The 20,757-nt window shown below is 36.1% G+C and overlaps 1 protein-coding gene across 6 annotated transcripts in view; it reads left to right on the top strand.

Moving 5' to 3' along the window:
• The window catches only part of PAPOLA (poly(A) polymerase alpha), a 64,773-nt gene that overhangs the window by 14,085 nt on the left and 29,931 nt on the right, over nt 1-20,757 (top strand). For all 6 annotated transcript variants that reach the window (XM_012791054.2, XM_076003739.1, XM_076003736.1 and 3 more), the window contains exons 2-12: nt 3,065-3,238; nt 5,310-5,376; nt 9,216-9,297; nt 11,281-11,390; nt 11,835-11,888; nt 14,402-14,513; nt 15,227-15,316; nt 15,407-15,545; nt 17,179-17,251; nt 18,555-18,675; nt 19,598-19,682. In XM_012791054.2, the coding sequence (XP_012646508.1) occupies nt 3,065-3,238; nt 5,310-5,376; nt 9,216-9,297; nt 11,281-11,390; nt 11,835-11,888; nt 14,402-14,513; nt 15,227-15,316; nt 15,407-15,545; nt 17,179-17,251; nt 18,555-18,675; nt 19,598-19,682 (1,107 nt within the window). The remainder of the gene's footprint in view (nt 1-3,064; nt 3,239-5,309; nt 5,377-9,215; nt 9,298-11,280; nt 11,391-11,834; nt 11,889-14,401; nt 14,514-15,226; nt 15,317-15,406; nt 15,546-17,178; nt 17,252-18,554; nt 18,676-19,597; nt 19,683-20,757) is intronic.

The raw sequence follows: 20,757 nt of genomic DNA, 5'->3' as shown, positions 1-20,757 counted from the left end.
AAATTCAATAAAATTTCTAAAAAATATAGCAATTTGGTATATTAAGATGAAAATGGTAAAAACCAAGCAAACTACTCCCTAGGGTAGGCAAAGGTAGATTAGTGCTCCAGTTTTGCTTACCAAGACCATTTTGACAGTTCAAAAAAAAGCTTAGTAGTTTCTCAGTTTTTAATTTTGGTTATCTTGGAATCATAAGTTTCTTAGAAGTCAGAGAACTTTTGAAATTAGTATTATGTTTTCTAGATATGCCAGTACTAATCTTTAGGAACCACAGCCTCTATTAATATGATTTTTATACCAGAAGAAAAAAACTCACACACACACACACACACACAAAAGAATGTGGTTATTACCTTAATTGTGGTGATGATGAAAATACAAGTGTATGCATACTTCCATACTCATCGAATTGTACGTGTTGATTATATACACTTTATTTCTGTATGCAAATGAGATCTCAAAGCTGGGAAAAACTTCTGCAAAAAGTAAGTAAATTATCTGCAGTCTATTAGTGTCAGTGTGAAGGAGGGCTCTCATGTGGTTAGGCAATTTGAGGGCCACCTTTTTTAATGTCGGTTTTTTGGTTTTTTTTGTGTTTTTTTGAGACAGTCTCACCCTGCTGCCTTGGCTAGAGTGCCATGGTGTCAGCCTAGCTCACAGCAACCTCAAATTCCTTGGCTCAAGCGACCCTTCTGCCTCAGCCTCCCAAGTAGCTACAGGCATGTGCCACCATGCCCAGCTAATTTTTTATATATATTTTTAGTTGGTCAATTAATTTATTTCTATTTATAGTAGCGACAGGGTCTCACTCTTGTTCAGGCTGGTTTAGAACTCCTGACCTTGAGTGATCTGCCCGCCTCGGCCCCCCACAGTGCTAGGATTATAGGCGTGAGCCACTGTGCCAGGCCAATAACTGTCAATTAATGAAAATATGTAGTAACCAAGATGTTAGGAATTCAGTTACACTTATAGCTATGCAGTTTAGATTAAAGGAGCAGGATAAAGTGATCTGATATGAATTTGTTTCTGCAAGAGACAAATCTGATTCATATTTGTTCAGTAAGTATTAACATAAAATCTGAATTATAATATAGACAGTACATAACTAGATTAGGAAACATTGACTAGATGATATACAGCCAATGGCTAGTTAGTAACAAGCACTATGGGCTTCCTGACAGGTTAAAAAACAGTCAAGTAGTTATAATAGAGACTGTAACCCAATGGGTATGTATGGTAAGTGCATTGCAAAGCTTACATGCCTAGCATTCTTAGACTTGGTATGCTATTAAGTAGATTATCACACTTTAAAGTAGAAACATGTATTTAAAACTTGGGGGAGAAAAGTAGCTCTGTGTGTATGTAAACTAAACACTTTTTTTTTTTTTGAGACAGTCTCTCACTCTTGTTGCCCTGGCTAGAGTGTAGTTGTGTCATCATTGCTCACTGCAACCTCAAACTCCTCCTGCCTCAGCCTCCTGTTTAGCTGGGACTGTAGGTGTGCACCACCACTAGTTTTCTGTAGATGGTATCACTCTTGCTCAGGCTAGTCTCAAATTCCTGAATTTAAGCAATCCTCTTACCTCCCAGAGTGGTAGGATTACATACAGGCCACAGTGCCTGGTCCATAAACACTTTCTTAAGGAATGGAATCCTGAGGAATTCTGGAGGAATATCTGATCTAGATATTAAGGTCTTTCCTTATTTCTTAGTTGCTTTTGTATATTCAACTGTTTTTATTTTTTTGAGACAGAGTCTCACTTTATTGCCCAGGCTAAAGTGAGTGCCGTGGCAGCAGCCTAGCTCACAGCAACCTCAAACTCCTGGGCTCAAGGCATCGTACTGCCTCAGCCTCCTGAGTAGCTGGTACTACAGGCATGCACCACCATGCCCAGCTAATTTTTTCTATATATATTAGTTGGCCAATTAATTTCTTTCTATTTATAATAGAGACGGGGTCTCGCTCTTGCTCAGTCTGGTTTCAAACTCCTGACCTTGAGCAGTCTGCCCACCTCGGCCTCCCAGAGTCAACTGTTTTTAAATAAGAATTGTTATTTATTTTTAGAGTCCTTGTTCATTGACATGAAGTTAATTATTTAAAACAGGATTTTTATTTTTATAAAACTAATTGAGCCAAATTAATTTTCTAACCTTTTAAAGCATGCCGTGCCTTTTTACCAGCTATATTAAAATCCTATTGGTTGTACAGATCTGGAACTTCTCTTGAAATGGAAAAGCCTTTTAGGCTAGTATCTTTGTTGAAGTGTAAATCTTTTACTGAAAATCAGTAACAAGCTTATGATGAACATAGTTCTTTCCTCTCAAATTGTATTTGTTAATTTATGCTATTTGCCTCATTATCTATGAGCTTTATTCATTATGAAACAGATTCTAAATTCCATTTGAGGAGTCTTCTGTATTGGTAAAAAGGCATTTTTGTAGTATGTTTATCAGTATTTTAGAAATAATATAACAGGTTTTGGCTCCTTTTCAAGAGGTAAAATTTCTCAGAAGTTTGCAATATTGTGTTTTCTCTAGCAATATATTTGATGTGGATACTTACAGTTTACTTAGGCATTTAAGTTAAAATCCCTGGGGCAGGATTGTTTTATTTTTAGTCACTTTTTTTTGAGACATCATCTTTCTCTTTTTTGTCTGGGGGCTGGAATGCAGTGTCATCATAGCTCACTGCAACCTCAAACTCCTGGGCTCAAACAATCCTCCTGCCTCAGCCTCCTAAGTAGCTCGGATTACAGGTGCACTGTATCACGCCTGGCTAATTTTTTCTGGTTTTGGTAAGGATGGGGTCTTCTTCTTGGTCAGCCTGGTCTTGAACTCCAAGCTCAAGCTCTTCTCCAGTCTCAGCCTCCCAGAGTGCTAGGATTGTAATCGGGAGCCGCCAGGCCTGATCCTCTTGGTCACTTTTTGTTCTAAAAATGTTTTAGGTATGGAGAGACCCAACTATGTTTAGAAATGTATTTTACTAAAGTAGTTTTTCTAATCATGCTGATTTGTTTCAAATTTTAGAATTTTTGGCAGTAATTTTATCTAATTTCATTTATAGTCCAGTTACAACACAGGGATCACAACAAACACAGCCGCCACAGAAGCACTATGGCATTACTTCTCCTATCAGCTTAGCAGCCCCCAAGGAGACTGACTGCATACTTACACAGAAACTAATTGAGACTCTGAAGCCCTTTGGGGTTTTTGAAGAGGAAGAGGAACTGCAGCGCAGGTAAACATGATGTATATGTTTTTTATTTTGATTGATTGATTGAGCGTCTTGCTCTGTTGCCCGGGCTAGAGTACTGTGGTGTCAGCCTAGCTCACAACAGCCTCAAACTCATGAGCTCAATCGATCCTCCTGCCTTAGCCTTCAGAATAGCCAGGACTACAGGGGTGCATCACCGTGCTCAGCTAATTTTTTCTATTTTTAGTAGAGACTGGGTCTTCCTCTTGCTGGGGCTCGTCTTGAACTCTTTTTTTTTTTTGGTCTTGAACTCTTGAGCTCAGGTGATCCTCCCGAATTGGCCTCCCAGAGTGCTAGGATTAAGCACTCTGGGAGGTGTGAGCCACTTTGTCTGGCCTCCTTTTTTCCCTTCTTTTTCCCCCTGGCTCCTTTTGTTTAAATTTTTAAGTTTTGATTAATGTTGAAACAAAGTAATTTTGAGATGTTTTCTACTCAGGGGTATTCTCACAGATCTGTATGTCTGTTTCAGACAAGAGTGATACTTAGGAGAGAAAACTTTTTTTTTTTTTTTTGAGACAGAGTCTCACTCTGTTCCCCAGGCTAGAGTGAATGCCCTGGCGTCAGCCTAGCTCACAGCAACCTCAAACTCCTGGGCTCAAGCACTCTTTGCCTCAGCCTCCCGAGTAGTTGGGACTATAGGCATGCGCCACCATGTCTGGCTCATTTGTTCTCTATATATTAGTTGGCCAATTAATTTCTTTCTATTTATAGTAGAGATGGGGTCTTGCTCTCGCTCAGGCTAGTTTCAAACTGACTCGAGTGATCTGCCGCCTGCCCCAGCCTCCCAGAGAGGTAGGATTACAGGCGTGGGCCACCGCGCCTGGCCGAGAAAACTTTTCTACATAGAGTTCTATTCTCTTAAATTTTTTCTTGTTTTTTGATGCTTTTAGTTAAAGTACTGAATTATCAGGAGAAAGGGGAATGCCTCTACAAAAAAGACACCTGCACTCGAATGTTTATAGCAGCACAATTCATAATTGCAAGGCTGTGGAAACAGCCCAAGTGCCCATCAATCAAAGAATGGATTAATAAAATGTGGTATATGTACACCATGGAGTACTATTCAGCTCTAAGAAACAATGGTGATATAGCACACCTTATATTTTCCTGGTTAGAGCTGGAACCCATACTACTAAGTGAAGTATCCCAAGAATGGAAAAACAAGCACCAGATATATTCTCCAGCAAACTGGTATTAACTGAGTAGCACCTAAGTGGACACATAGGTGCTACAGTAATAGGGTATTGGGCAGGTGGGAGGGGGGAGGGGGGCGGGTATATACATACATAGTGAGTGAGATGTGCACCATCTGGGGGATGGTCATGATGGAGACTCAGACTTTTGGGGGGAGGGGGGGAAATGGGCATTTATTGAAACCTTAAAATCTGTACCCCCATAATATACCAAAATAAAAAAAAAAAAAAAAAAAGAAAAAAAAAAAAAAAAAAAGGGGAATGCCTTACCCGGTGTAACAGTGCCTGAAAATAAGACAGGGTCTTATATTTATTTTTCCTCAAGAAGACACCCTAGGGTTTATTTTTAGGGGATGTGTTATTTTTTTTTAAGTACGGTACAACAATCTACATTTGTTCAAATATAGTTAAGTCATCTTCTTCTGGAACATCATCATAACTTTCCAAACCTGAATTACATTCTGAATTTCTTGCGACTCTATTTCCTTTAGAACCATTGGCCCCAGTCTCTCATGTCGAGCAGTAGAGCTCTCAAGGGGCAGATGGGAAGGGCTGCTTTTCTTTTTTTCTCACTGCTCTTCGGCGAAATGCATGGGTTGTGCAGATACTCTGGGTAGCCATGCCCATCACTAGGTCTTATTTTCGGGGTAGGGCTTATGTTGCGCAAATGCTTAGAAATCTAACTAGGGCTTATTTTATGGGTAGGTCTTATTTTGGGGGAAGCATGGTATATACTTGTTTCTGATCACTTAAAAATTAAAATTTCGGAAGCCAACTATTTAAAACATTTTTTTTCACTTAATCAGTAATGACCTGGAATAACAAACAACTTGATACTTGATTGATAATTGCTTTATCAACAGGATTTTAATTTTGGGAAAATTAAATAACCTGGTAAAAGAGTGGATACGAGAAATCAGTGAAAGCAAGGTAAGGTGTCTTTTTTTTTTTTTTTTTTTGTTGCAAAGTTAAGGTATTAAGGTGTCTTTTTTATATATGAAATAATTTGCTATATATAGCCAGCTGAACACAATCAATATCTTACATAACCTGTTCTTATTTGAGTGGATTTAGAGTCTTGAATGTGCAGTCCTGTTTCGGCTGTTGGTAACAGATTTTATGTTTTGTTTCTAATTACTTTGAAAGCAAGAACTGAACTGAATTTAGCAATTTTTTTTTTTTAAGTGTAGTACTCTTTGGTTGCAGAATTTCAAAGCTGCAACTTAGTAATTGTGAACTAATTATATTCTTCACAGAAATAATAGATGTTTCTTTGAAAAAGTGCTTTAAAAAAGTTTAATATCTTTGAGAATTTTGTTATCTTTTAAAGAATCCTATAACAATGAGCTTTGTGTAGGTTTTCAGATATTAAGACTCAAACTAAATATCTGTTTATTTAGTTCTTTATGATATTGTTCTCTGAATTGCTAATAACTTTTTTATGAATACTCACACACAACTCATGAATCCATGGCTAGTAAAATAAATGTATTCTTAAGAGTTGTATGTGGAATTTATTTAACCCATTTAAAAAAATGCCGTAAGTGGTAATTTTTTCAGGATAGTACAAAATACATGTTTAATACAAGTGAAAAATTGATGGAAAGAGAACCATATGTAGAAGAATACTTCATAGGGCAGGGAAAGAGGGTGTCAACCTAGAGGAAAAGTTACAGTCTTTTGGTGTTAGTTGAACTTATAATATTTTATTAAAACAATGTGTATATATTGTCAAACAATTGATTAAATTTTAGCAACTGCAATATTCTAAATTATGGGCTTTATGCGCTACATGTTTCTTATTGATATAGACTTTCTGATAGAAAATGAAATTTTGGAAAGGAAATTTTTTTGAGCTGAGCAAAAGATGTCTAAGCTTAAGTATTTTTTTTTTTTTTTTTTTTTTTGAGACAGAGTCTCACTTTATTGCCCAGGCTAGAGTGAGTGCCGTGGCGTCAGCCTGGCTCACAGCAACCTCAATCTCCGGGGCTCAGCGATCCTACTGCCTCAGCCTCCCGAGTAGCTGGGACTACAGGCATGCGCCACCATGCCCGGCTAATTTTTTGTATATATATTTTTAGTTGGTCAATTAATTTCTTTCTATTTTTGGTAGAGACAGGGTCTCGCTCAGGCTGGTTTCGAACTCCTGACCTCGAGCAATCCGCCCGCCTCGGCCTCCCAAAGTGCTAGGATTACAGGCGTGAGCCACCGCGCCCGGCCTAAGCTTAAGTATTTTTTAATCATTTATTGAACTTGGTAGTAACCTTGGGTGAGAAATGTAACATAGCTGTTTTAAGGGCCTTTTCTTTTTCTTTCTTTTTTTGTTGAGACAGTCTTGCTCTGTTGCCTGGCCTAGAGTGCTGTGGCATCAGCCTAGCTCACAGCAACCTCCAATTCCTGGACTCGAGCAATCTTTCTGCCTCAGCCTCCCAAGTAGCTGGTAGTACAGCATGCACCACCATGCCTACCTAATTTTTTCAATATATTTTTAGTTGTCCAGCTAATTTCTTTCTACTTTTAGTAGAGACGGGGTCTCGCTCTTGATCAGGCTGGTCTTGAACTTCTGATCTCAAGCTATCCTCCCACAATGGCTAGAATTACAGGCAGCGAGCCACTGCACCTGGCCAATAATTCTTCATGTAGTTCTTTGCTCATTTTTCTGAAGATAAGAAAAAAATTGCTTAGATTAACAACATTAATGCTCAGTCCTATTCAAATTTGTATATGTCCTTTTCTTTTTTCTGCTGAGACAGAGTCTCAGTGGCACCATTGTAGCTCACTGCAACCTCTGACTCTTGGGCTTAAGTGATCCTTCTGCCTTATCCTCCCGAGTAGCTGGGACTACAGGCAGGCAGCTGCCACAGTGCCAAGCTGATTTTTTTCTGTTTTTGGTAGAGATGGGGTCTCACTCTTCTTAGGCTGGTTTGGAACTCCTGAGCTCAAGCAATCCTCCCACCTTGGCCTCCTAGAGTACTAAGATTACAGGCGTGAGCAACCACTCCCGGCCTGTCTTTGGGGTTTTTATAGTATGAAGTAACACTTCATTTATGTTACTTTTTTTTTTTTTTTTTTTTTGAGACAGAGTCTTGCTTTGTTGTCCAGGCTAGAGTGAGTGCCGTGGCGTCAGCCTAGCTCACAGCAACCTCAAACTCCTGGGCTCAAGCGATCCTCCTGCCTCAGCCTCCCGAGTAGCTGGGACTACAGGCATGCGCCACCATACCCGGCTAATTTTTTCTATATATGTTAGTTAGCCAATTAATTTCTTTCTATTTATAGTAGAGATGGGGTCTCGCTCTTGCTTAGGCTGGTTTCGAACTCCTGACCTCTAGCAATCCGCCCACCTCGGCCTCCCAGAGTACTAGGATTACAGGCGTGAGACACCGTGCCTGGCCTTATGTGACATTTTTGAGGGAGAGAAAGGTGTGGTCTCTGATATGGTACTGAATTTGGTACTGAATAGAGACTTTAATATTTGTATACTGAGGAATTAGAAGGTAAAAGAAAATATTGACCACTCATTAAAATTGTTTTTTTTTGTTTCCACAGGCATCATTCTTATTACCAGGGCCATTAAGTACCCATCTTAGTAATTTACATTAGTTCCGGGGCCAGGAAGACAAATTTGAATACTTTGCTTTCTCCTTCTTACTGATGGTTCTACTCTTTCTGAGTAAGAAACCATTTGTAACTTTAGTTCTTTTTAAAATTACCCTACCAAAGCCTTTTGGAAATCTGAAAATTTAAAGTATTATTGGGCAATAATGGCTTTCAAGTCACCTTTTTTTTTTTGAGACAGAGTCTCGCTTGTTGACCAGGCTAGAGTGAGTGCTGTGGCATCAGCCTAGCTCACAGCAACCTCAAACTCCTGGGCTCAAGCAATCCTTCTGCCTCAGCCTCCCGAGTAGCTGGGACTACAGGCATGCGCCACCATGCCTGGCTAATTTTCTATATATATTAGTTGGCCAGTTAATTTCTTTCTATTTATAGTAGAGACGGGGTCTTGCTCTTGCTCAGGCTGGTTTCGAACTCCTGACCTTGAGCAATCCGCCCACCTCAGCCTCCCAGAGTGCTAGGATTGCAGGCGTGAGCCACCGCACCCGGCTCAAGTCACTCTTGATATGATAAAATTATACTTCAATGTGCTATGAGGTATTTGGTATAATCATTAAATGTCTTTTTCTCTAAGCAATTAGAACATGTTAATTCTAACATTCATGGCTTATTTTATTCAACATCTTTGTTCTGAGTAAAGTCCCTGATTAAAACATTACTCCTGTGGCATTATAGATCTCCTCTACCTGAAATAGCAGTTTTCTGAAATATGGCAAAATTCTAAAATAGTACATGTCAGGGGTCCTCAAACTTTTTAAACAGGGGGCTAGTTCACGGTCCCTCAGACTGTTGGAGAGTGTGCACTGTGGGCCCAGGACGTCAGGTGCTAAATAGGACAGCCAGCGGTGGCAAAAACACGCGAAGGGCCGAATAAATGTGCTAAGTGGCCCACATGTGGTTCTCGGGCCATAGTTTGAGGATGCCTGGTATATGTGTCTTCACTAAAGAGCACTTCTTTAAAATTTCAAAATTGCTTGACTTGCAAATTAGACATGAAGGGCTAGTGTATTTTTAGAACTTAGAGAGTTTGAATGCCCTCTATATAAATTTGCAATGTAATCTTACTTGGGGTTTTTTTTTGAAGAAGTACAGTATTATTTTAAATAGTTCCCCTGCGCTCCATTAGCAAAATAACCATTAGTTGTTTGCTTTAACAGAATCTTCCACAATCTGTAATTGAAAATGTTGGAGGAAAAATTTTTACCTTTGGATCTTACAGATTAGGAGTACATACGAAGGGTAAGTATTGTTTTACTTATCTTGGGAAGGGATAACTTTTTATTAAATATTTTAACGACATACCCATCTCATTTACTTGTGTATCTATCGTGTAGCTTAGCTTGACGTGAGAGAGTACTTCAAGGAGTCTAAATTTGTTAGGAGAGTTAATAATGCTGCCACCTTCTGTACATACACTGTCCAAAAGCAATATTAAAATTAAGTAAAATTAAAAATTAAATTCCTTAGTAGAAGTAGTCATTTACTTACTTACGTACTGATTGATTGATTGATTGAGACAGAGTCTCACTCTGTTGCCTGGGCTAGAGTGTTGTGGCGTCAGCCTAGCTCACAGCAACCTCAAACTCCTGGGCTCAAGCAATCCTTCTGCCTCAGCCTCCCAAGTAGCTGGGACTACAGGCATGTGCCACCATGCCCGGCTAATTTTTTTCTATATATATGAGTTGGCCAATTAATATCTTTCTATTTTTAGTAGAGACAGGGTCTCGCTCTTGCTCAGGCTGGTTTCGAACTCCTGACCTCGAGCAATCCGCCCGCCTTGGCCTCCCAGAGAGCTAGGATTACAGGCATGAGCCACCATGCCCGGCCAGCACCTTGTCTTTTGATTATGTTGACCTGATTCCACATTTATGTCTCCCTTTTATGATCCCAATTAATTGACTTTAATTCTCCTTTTTTGTATTCTTATGTATTCATTGCTCTTATCAAGTGCTAAATTAATGACAGCTATCTTACCATGGTCTGCTTCTTTGGATTCTTGTGACTGGTTTTTCCTGAAGTTTATTCTGTAGGTCCCATTTAGGGGTCACTTAGGGACCCTATAAGTAAAAGTCATCTAATATATAAAGGAAAACTGTATTTTTTTTGTTTAACTGATGAATATGGCGATGACTGAAGACATCAGGATGTTGAGTGTGTGCTTGAATAATTCTTTCTTTTTTTTTTTTTTTGAGACAGAGTCTCACTTTGTTGCCCAGGCTAGAGTGAGTGCTGTGGCATCAGCCTAGCTCACAGCAACCTCAAACTCCTGGGCTCAGGCGATCCTCCTGCCTCAGCCTCCCAAGTAGCTGAGACTACAGGCATGCGCCACCATGCCCGGCTAATTTTTTCTATATATTTTTTAGTTGACCAGTTAACTTATTTCTATTTTTAGTAGAGACGGGGTCTTGCTCTCCCTCAGGGTGGTTTTGAACACCTGACCTTAAGCAATCCACCCGTCTCGGCCTCCCAGAGTGCTAAATTACAGGGGTAAGCCACTGCGCCCGCCCTTGAATAATTCTTTCTCCACCATGAAAGAACTATCTGAGCCACCTTTCTTTGGACTTCCAGTTTGATCTAGGATGCTGCAGGAAAAAATAGACCCCACCGTTTGTTTGTTTGTTTGTTTGTTTATTTATTTATTTATTTATTTATTTATTTTTTGAGACAGAGTCTCGCTTTCTTGCCTAGGCTAGAGTGAGTGCCGTGGTGTCAGCCTAGCTCACAGCAACCTCAAACTCCTGGGCTCAAGCGATCCTGCTGCCTCAGCCTCCCGCGTAGCTGGGACTACAAGCAGGAGCCACCATGCCCGGCTGATTTTTATATTATATATATTAGTTGGCCAATTAATTTCTTTCTATTTTTATGGTAGAGACGGGGTCTCGCTCAGGCTGGTTTTGAACTCCTGACCTTGAGCAATCCGCCCGCCTCGGCCTCCCAGAGTGCTAGGATTACAGGCGTGAGCCACCACGCCCGGCCTCATTTATTTTTTTTTTTATTTATTTTTTTTTTAAGCATGAGGTGCTGTTAGAAGACCCCACCATTTAAAATCATGCCTTTCCTCTGTTGTCTGATAGTTTTTATTAAAGGGTGGTACATTTTTAGAGTTAGAGGCTCACCAGTATAATAACATACAGTTTCTCAACATCAAATACTGCCATGATAAGATGGAAAATAATTTTCTTGTAATGTTAATTAGTGGTTGATGGGCTTAATTTTTTTTAGGTGCTGATATTGATGCGCTGTGTGTTGCACCAAGACATGTTGATCGAAGTGATTTTTTCACCTCATTCTATGATAAGTTGAAATTACAGGAAGAAGTAAAAGATTTAAGAGTGCGTAAATGTTTGGGGTGAAAGGGGAGGAGTTATAAAATTTATTTAGTCATTTGAGTGAATTTTATGATATAGCCATCATTTTTTGAGCTGTTGTAATTTGCCAGACCCTTCTAAGAACTTAATGTGTGTGTTCTCATTTTATTCTTTAAATAAGCCCCAAATCAAAAACTCATTTATAGATTAGGAATTTGAGTCAAACAAAATAAAGTCACTGGCCATAGTCACACATCTGATGAGTGGCAGAAATCAAGAATTTGAACCTTGATTTCTGGTCTGATTTCAGAGCCTGGTGTTTAGTTACTGAGAACGTATTTTTGTGTCAGATATTATGCTAAATTATGTTTAAACAATTTCAAGTATCACATTCATTTAAAAGTACTAAAACTAGTAGAGGCCTAATGTGTAGTTTCAGAGACACTAAATTTGTTTATTTTTCTACAGGCAGTTGAAGAGGCATTTGTACCAGTTATCAAACTCTGTTTTGATGGGATAGAGGTAAGGAGTAGTTTAAATTGACAGTTTTTGCTATGTAGTGTTACTAATTTTGGTTGATGTAGGGCAAAAACTTGGTTTATTTAAAGTTTATATAATTAGTCGGTTGTGATGTTAATAACAAGGTTTTTAAATGGAAATGACTGTTATTTGTAGAAATACCATTTTTAGTCTTTTTAGAAAACACCAATTGAAATTTGGAGCTAAAATAGAAATAATGAAACTTTAGACTGAAAAAAAGTGCTATCACAAAACAGTTTTCTTGGTAGTTTTTCCACATGCAAATTTTGTGTAGTTTTGGGTCTCAGTAAGGCAATAACATATTTTTTCCTTAACTTCATTTAAAATTTGGGAGAAAAGTGTACACTGATAGTATGTGTGCTGAAATATTTTCTATGGGAAGATTTATGATGTTAAATTACTGAGATGATGTACATTTCTCCTTGCTGCTTTCAACGTGTGTAGTGAAAGTAATTGGAACAAAGCTGGCAGTGAAGCAAATTTATGTTTCTTTTCCTGTACATAATGGTGTTGGAAAGTCACTGATAGTAATAGTGAAGATTATAAAGTTTTAGAAACTGGGAGAAGAATAATTTGCTGTTTTGAGAAAACAAAACAAAAAAAGAAAAGGTGGTTTTTGGATGGTTTTTGGTGGTTTAGGATTGCTGCATAAGATGCTTACCTGTGTCTTTTATGAAAAGTCAAATGATTGACCTTAGTAAGTAGACATTAAATGTTAAAATTGATAAAGGATTACCAAGTTCATGTAGTTTTGACTTAAATGATGTTTAAATAAATATAAAATAATCTGTAGTATAAAGTGTATAAGGTGATGCCTCATTTTCTCAGAAAGAACATTCCTGATACAGAGGAAATTTTTTTGTTAGGAGACCCAGTTCAACTTAGTAAACTTTACAGGATGGAGATACAAGTCATGGCTACTTAAAAATATTTAATGTGTTAATTTTCTATCATGTATACTATATAAAATAACACTATTTTAGAAAATAACTATTTTAAGAAAATACTACTTTTGGAAATTTTAAAATAACGTCTTAAAATTTTATTAATATCACTGACTTGCTTTTTGTGTTACCTAGTTTTATGAGCATTTAATTTTTATTTCTGTCTAAATTGAGGGATGTACTAGACTTTGAAATCTGTTTAATTGAAAACATTATTCTACACTGTAAGTACTTATTTCTATAATTATACAGTTTTTTCTTCTGTCCTGTAGGTGTACGTTTAAATGATTTTCATTGTATGCTCTGAAGATACTGCTTTTTAAAGTGATTTTATAAATTTACAAAAGGCTTGTTTATGTAACAACATCCAAATTAGAACCATGAAATCGTACTCTCAGAAATAACTGCCAAATATGTGCTGAGTTTCTTTGCCCTCTCACCTTTCTTTTTAAAAAGAAAAATAATTTTGTCAGTTGAATTCTGTAAGACTTCTAAATTAGCCTCTACTCTGGCTGTTATAGGTTGTGCTTTTCCCAGTGTTTTTGTTTTGTTGTTTCTTTCTATTCAAAACTAAATTGGTGCTGTTTTAAGTTAAGTTCTGGGGGGGGGGTGGAACAAATATAACAAAAAAGTAAGTTGGAAAAACGTACTGTAGTATTATAGACATGTAAGTTCCCATATAAAGAGATCCTTTTTACTGAGATGTATTTTTGGGCTAAATATCAGGATATTTGCCTTGTATTTGGGTACAGTTTAGTAGATAATCAATTTATAATTCACATAGAAGAACTAAACTGGAGGGTGAGGGTAGAGAGGGCAAAAAAGAATTAAACAGTTCATTTTAAGTAATTCAGTATATCCATTTAGTAAACTTACTAAATTCAGTAGATGCATTTAACAAACTTCATAAATCACGTAAATGATTAAAACGACAGGTACCAATATGTATGAGTATAAGTGCCATTTTATATTACCATGTTTTAACATTATCTGATTAAAATTTCTTTTTTTTTTTTGAGACAGAGTCTCACTTTGTTGCCCAGGCTAGAGTGAGTGCCGTGGCGGCAGCCTAGCTCACAGCAACCTCAAACTCCTGGGCTCAAGCAATCCTACTGCCTCAGTCTCCCAAGTAGCTGGGACTACAGGCATGTGCCACCATGCCTGGCTAATTTGTTCTATATATATATATATATGTATATGTGTGTGTGTGTGTGTGTGTATATATATATATATATATATATTAGTAGAAACGGGGTCTTGCTCTTGCTGGTTTCAAAGATCCTGACCTCGAGCAGTCTGCCCGCCTCCGCCTCCGCCTCCCAGAGTGCTAGGATTACAGGCATGAGCCACTGCGCCTGGCCTGATTAAAATTTCTGTGGTAGGAATCAATATAGTTCAAGCTTTTGGGAAGGGTGTTGTCATGTTCATAATTGATGAGAAGATTCTGGCTTTAAGGAGAATTAAGTGTTGTTTTTTTTTTTTTTTTTTTAATAGAAATGCCTTGAAGGTAGTTTGACAGATATGGAATGTTAAGTTTCGTTTTTGTTTTAGATTGATATTTTGTTTGCAAGATTAGCACTGCAGACTATTCCAGAAGATTTGGATCTACGAGATGACAGTCTGCTTAAAAATTTAGATATAAGATGCATAAGAAGTCTTAACGGTATGTCAAAGCTTATACTTCCTTTTGTATAATTGCCCTTTTTATCATATATTGAGTAGTTGTTTTTGCCTCAAGTTTTGTAATGGAGCTTTTAGTGGCCATGTTGTTAATCCATTGTGAGTCAAGTAAAATGTGCTTTACCTAAGGAGACTACAGAGAAGTGTCTGGTAGTTTATTTTGCTCATCAGCATCTTACACTGTTACTTCGTTTCTTCTGTCATTAATAGTACTTGCGACACCTAAAAAGACTGATGTTTGTACTCCATTGCTATTGATTTAGGTTTCACTATGTAAGCCTAATTAATTTTGATCCAGATACCTTTTGTAATATTATCAGTTGTTAAGTTAAAAAGGACTACTTTTGAACAATTTTATTTAACAAAGCTTGTTACTGTGATCTTGAAGAACAATTCTTGGAAGCTTGAGTAGATTGAGCCCTCCTTGGTATTTCTGAACAGGAAAGTTTTGGTTATGGGTCTAAAGTTTGCAATTAGGCAAGTTATAGTTCATTTTCTTTGGTTTAGGGCAGTGCTTATGATAGAAAATAAATATTTTAGATATATATATATATATTTTGCTTCTTATGAAGTTAATGTTACTGATTCTACCAAGTAAAACTTTTAATTTAATTTTGATGTCAATCTCAGAAGATTTAGAAGTATTATTAAATTTTTGATGATTTAATGTTCTGTTTTTTCACCCCTGTTAATCAGGTTGCAGGGTAACCGATGAAATTTTACATCTAGTACCAAACATTGACAACTTCAGGTTAACTCTGAGAGCTATCAAACTATGGGCCAAACGTGAGTTCAGAATTTGTTGGCTAGCTTATTAAAAGTATTCAAACTTTTGTTCAACACTAACTTATCTTTTTGCTTTTCCCTTATCAACAGGCCACAACATCTATTCCAATATATTAGGTTTCCTCGGTGGTGTTTCCTGGGCTATGCTAGTAGCAAGAACTTGCCAGCTTTATCCAAATGCAATAGCATCAACTCTTGTACATAAATTTTTCTTGGTATTTTCTAAATGGTATGTGTTTAGATTATATTAAAATAAAATTGATTGTAGACACTGAAGTTTAGTCTTATTTCTATGACATTTCTGCAGCTGGTTTCAGATTCAAATTTTAGTTCATGTTGTAGCCATTCAGGTAGCCTTGACGGGGAGATCACATTGTATATAAAGGACAAACCTAAACTCCATTTCTATTCCCTAGTTTTACAAGGATAGTAATAAGGCAGATTCTATTTGTAGTTCCTTGCGGAAACCTACCCTCTAAATAAATACTGAAGTTTAGCTGTAACATCTGATAAAAGCAAATTTATTGATATGTGGGAATGTCAGTTACTTTTGCATAAAACTTATACATATCACCTCTTTCACTCTTTGAATTCTTCTAAATTTATAGGCTATTAGTTTATTGTGATTGTATTTTGCTTTTGCTTTCAGCTATCCCTTTATCTTTGCTAAAATATTGAAGATGTAAATTTTCATAAAAAGCTTTTAAAAACTAAGTTAACATTAAGTGCCTGCAATTGATGATCCCTTTTAGTTTAGTCATTAACCCAGGAGAGAGCTTTGTTTTTTAATTCCTTCATTTCAAGATGTCCACATTTGTTAACCATGATTTCTTTCAAGAAAAGTAAGATAAAAGAAGATAGTTGGTTTGGCCTAAAAGGTGCGAGTTCTTGGGTTTTATTCAGATTGATCTTAGAAATTTAAATCTTCCATTCCTGTTCCTGCCAACTCCTGCCCTTCCTCCCTCTCTTGAGTTGTGTTCTAGTAATTTTATAAAAATTAGAGTTATTGGAGACAATTTATAATTTAGAACTGTGCCACACTTTTCAATACACATTCTGGTGTTTTGGGATTTTTTTTTTTTTAATATAAAAAATTTCTTCTTATTTTTCTTTGTCTTTTTTTTTTTCCTATACTCCAAGGCTTTAGTAACCAAGTGTTTTGGGATTTGATAGTACTTATAATCAGGTGTGTTAAATAATGTCAGAATTTCTCTTAATGCTACACATACATAAGCAAATATTTTTGAGAAGGTAACCTTGATATAAAGGATGACAAATGTTTTTCAGTTTTTATCTCTTCCGTAAAGGACTGAATTAGCTCATTTATAGAACATGTCTGGAGAATGTGTTCACACCACAATGTTCTTTTACACTTAATTCATATTAAAACTTTAAAGTCATAAGATAGAGAAATATTTTCCTAATTATTATAATTATTCATATCCCTTTGACTATAATCAGAAATATTTTTTTAAATTCTCAATTGGCTTTGAGTGGAACTAGTATTATAAAGACAGGAATTTTGTCTTTTAAGGGGGATTTATTCTATCCAAGGTTGAGGTAAACACATCAGACATCTTGGGATGGTGCTTCTTTGTTTAAATAGTTCTTTTACCAGTTCTTTGAGAAGCAGAGAACACGTTTTACTTCAGTATGAGAAAGCTACCAAATAAGTTAATTTCTTAGTTAAGGGAAAAGTAATTTGAATAGTCTAATGTGGACAGAAATGAATAAGGTTATATGTACCTTGAGGGCAGAATGAATGAAGAAGAATCACATTCACAAATGCTTTATGTTTAACAAAATACGTTTAGCTGGTAATATCCTATAGTCTTATCAAGTGCTACAATCTTTTTAAACAGGGAATGGCCAAATCCAGTGCTATTGAAACAGCCTGAAGAATGCAATCTTAATTTGCCTGTATGGGACCCAAGGGTTAGTGTATTATTTTTTCCCCTACAAATTCACACTGTGCAATAACAAGTAAAAATCATCTACATAAACTCTAGGGAGACTTCCCAGCCTTTTATGTATGAATGGACATGTCCATATGACACTTTCTTTTAGATAACCTCGACTATAATTGTCCTCTGATGTGAGAAGCATAATTATGTACCCTGTAAACTACATTTAATTGTACATAGCTTTTACTACGGATTTTACTAACATTTTAATTTATTCTATATAGAACTACCTTGTAAGTCAAATTTGTGTGGGCATTTGTGCTAAAAAAAAAAATAATAAAAGGATACTAAAAATCCCTGTTTATTTTTTATTCTATCTAAATATTTTGTTAAAACTGGTTGGTTTTAGGAAAGCTATTACCTAATGTTTACATGTGGCAGATAACGTATGAGCAGTATCACTTTAATTTCCATGATGTAATTGTAAAAATTGGTTTAGATATCTCAGAGATTACAAAAACAAGGTTGGGCTAAAGAAGAGCTTCCATTCTGTTTCTTGGGAAATTATGACATTTACCGCTTACTCATTTTAAATATTAACATGTACTTTATAAATTGATAAAGAGAAATTTAGATTTGAATAAGCCTTTCTAGGTTTATGAAATTCTAATTTTCTAAATTTGTTATCTTACTATCATATCAAAAATTTTAAGTTCTGTTGAATTACATCAAGCTATGTCTTTTCAAGTTTTCCAAACCTCAGGGCATTTAATTTTAGAGAATGTGAGTTTACAATTTGCACAGTATACAGATAAACCTTTAGTAAATCGTTCCAGTATCTCTTTAAAATGATGTCAACATGGATAATGTAGTTTCACCATGTGTTAATAAGCTTGAACTCCTTATAAATTAAGGGTATATTAAAAATTTAGCTTTTCATCTTGTTTAAAATTAGTTTTACACAGAACATTTTGTAGCATGCTACTTCTCTAAAGTGTAATTGTGTGTTCACCCCTATTCTGTTGTTGAATAAAGAAAAACTAAACATCAGTAAATTTCCCAAGAGAACCTTTTTTTGCTCAGCAGGCACACTGTTTCTAGTAAGGTTGCCAAAATAGTCATGCCCATGGTTGAAACAAATCATTAGTTTAGAACAAATCTCTGATTCTATGAAGATTTCCTATAAAACAGTCTCTTTACGTGGCTTTTCTTTCTTAACTCCAGCTATGAATGAAATAAAATTTAATCATTGGTTCAGTTTAACAAGGGGTAAAAAGTCCAAGTATCTGTTGCATATGTACTTGAAGAAACTGATTGGCTGTTGTTGTATGTAGGTAAACCCCAGTGATAGGTACCATCTTATGCCTATAATTACACCAGCATACCCACAACAGAACTCCACGTACAATGTGTCCGTTTCAACACGGATGGTCATGGTTGAGGAGTTTAAACAAGGTAAGTGTTTATGCTTATGCTCTGCTTTATACACGAAGGATTTACCTACCATTGTAGACCCAGTAGTCAGCTATGCAACTTAAATTGAAGTGGCATTCACTGAAGTGGATTTTGGTATTTGTTTATTTATAATGGTATATATTTGAGAACTGACTCAAAAAAATGTAATTCGTTTCAGGCAATTTATTTTTTAAGTTGGAACCTTAACCAACACTGAAAACCAACAGAGGCTGATTCAGTGCCATACTGTTGTCTTGTAAAATTAAAAATAATAGTTTTGTGTATACTAGGTGACAGATGCTTATTAGCAGGCTGTATATCCTGGGAAAGAGTTTTGAGCATGATTGAGGCCACACCGCCCATTATTTTGGAAGAACCTTTCACCATTTTTGAACTCCATTTGTACTGTTAATATGAAGGTGTAGCTATTATCAAATGTTCTTTGAAGGAAGTAACTGGAACAAGACTGTTTGGTTTGACTGAAAGCAGTCAAGGAGACAGAATTAGTTAGCTATTCCGCCACCAGCTTTAAATTTAGAAATTTAAAATTCTTTCCTATTGCCTAAAAAGGCTTCTCATGGGAAGATGCCTCTATACTTTTAGAAACAACAGAAAAACCTTTCTTCAGAAAGGCAGTAAACAAAGTATATGGGAAATTTTTCTTACATAACTGCAGTATTTCAGTTTTGAGGAAAACAGCATGGCATTTTAGAATAATGGTACTTGTCCAGAAATCTGGCTCTCAATCTTCCAGCTTTTTTGAAATGTGTGTACCTGTGTGAGAAAATGGTCTATAAAACTTCTATTCGTTAAAATTCTGGTTTTAGGATTACAGTGAGTGCATGTGGTATGATTAATATTATTTAAAATTCTAGATGGTTAGACTGAAGCATGCAAACATTTTAATATGTTTTTAATCTAGGTCTTGCTATCACAGATGAAATTTTGCTGAGTAAGGCAGAGTGGTCCAAACTTTTTGAGGCTCCAAACTTCTTTCAAAAGTACAAGTATGTATTTTAAGGCATGTCGGACATATTGCTCTCTTTAAGTACTGGTTTAATGGTAGTATCTGTATCATCTCTTCTTGCTAGACTCATCTTTTGTATTTACCTTTAAACATTTTCTATAGAATTTTCCCTCTTGTCACAAAGGACATACTGTTTTTAGAGTTTACTTTTTTGGGGGAGGTGGGTGTCAATATAATGTGAAGCCCCTATAATTTTTCTGCCTTATCTAACCGAACTACTACATTTGTAGCAACATCAGTTCAGTAGGCATACGTCATTATGACCACAACAGTAACTCTGTACACATTGGCATATGGGTAAACTGTTAAATCTGTAGTTAATATTCTCTACTAGGAAACTAAGTCTTTTCATCTAATTCTGGAAACTTGTTTATCATTAAGATTCTTTATAATGTAGAGAAAGCTAATAATACGGCACCATATAGCCAATTAAATGTTTTCAATACTTATAGCACATTATTGGCTTACCTTTTATTCTAATGTTATTAAAGCCCCTTCAAATAGTTCTACAAATAGTTTTCTTGGGATTTAAGTGGGAATAATATTTTTTATTAATGGTTTTAACATAATGGTTTAATACCTTAGTACAGGTTAAAAGCCTTGTTGTGTTAATTTTGATGAAAAATGTAAATTTAATAAATCTTATTTTTTATAAAAAAAACAAAAACACAGACTTGCATACTTATTTGCCCTGGGCTGAAAACTTGCAGAAGTCCCATTTAAAAAAAATTTTTTTTTAATGCTTAAAACTTTCCTGACCATTTGATCTTGTGTTGGATTGTGTTTTGTAATCTAAACAAGATTGCTTTATGCTATTTCCCCAATTAAAAACAAGAATGATGACCTTCATGATGTCTCTGTGTTTTGTTTCTGTATCTTTTGCATGAAAAAGCAATAATGGAGCCAGTAATTGTGTTCTGGGAGCATTATGTTGTCAGTAAAAATTAAAATAGCACAATACTGAATGCTTTTGTTTTATTATTCCCCATAAATTTCGTTTTCCCTCTGGCAGGTAATTTTTCTTTGTTTTTTATTTTAACCAGTATTGGGGAAGT

Source organism: Microcebus murinus, chromosome 6, assembly GCF_040939455.1.
Source record: "Microcebus murinus isolate Inina chromosome 6, M.murinus_Inina_mat1.0, whole genome shotgun sequence".
NCBI lineage: Eukaryota > Metazoa > Chordata > Mammalia > Primates > Cheirogaleidae > Microcebus > Microcebus murinus.
Note: the sequence above shows the minus strand (reverse complement) of the source record. Positions and strands in the feature narration are given on the sequence as shown.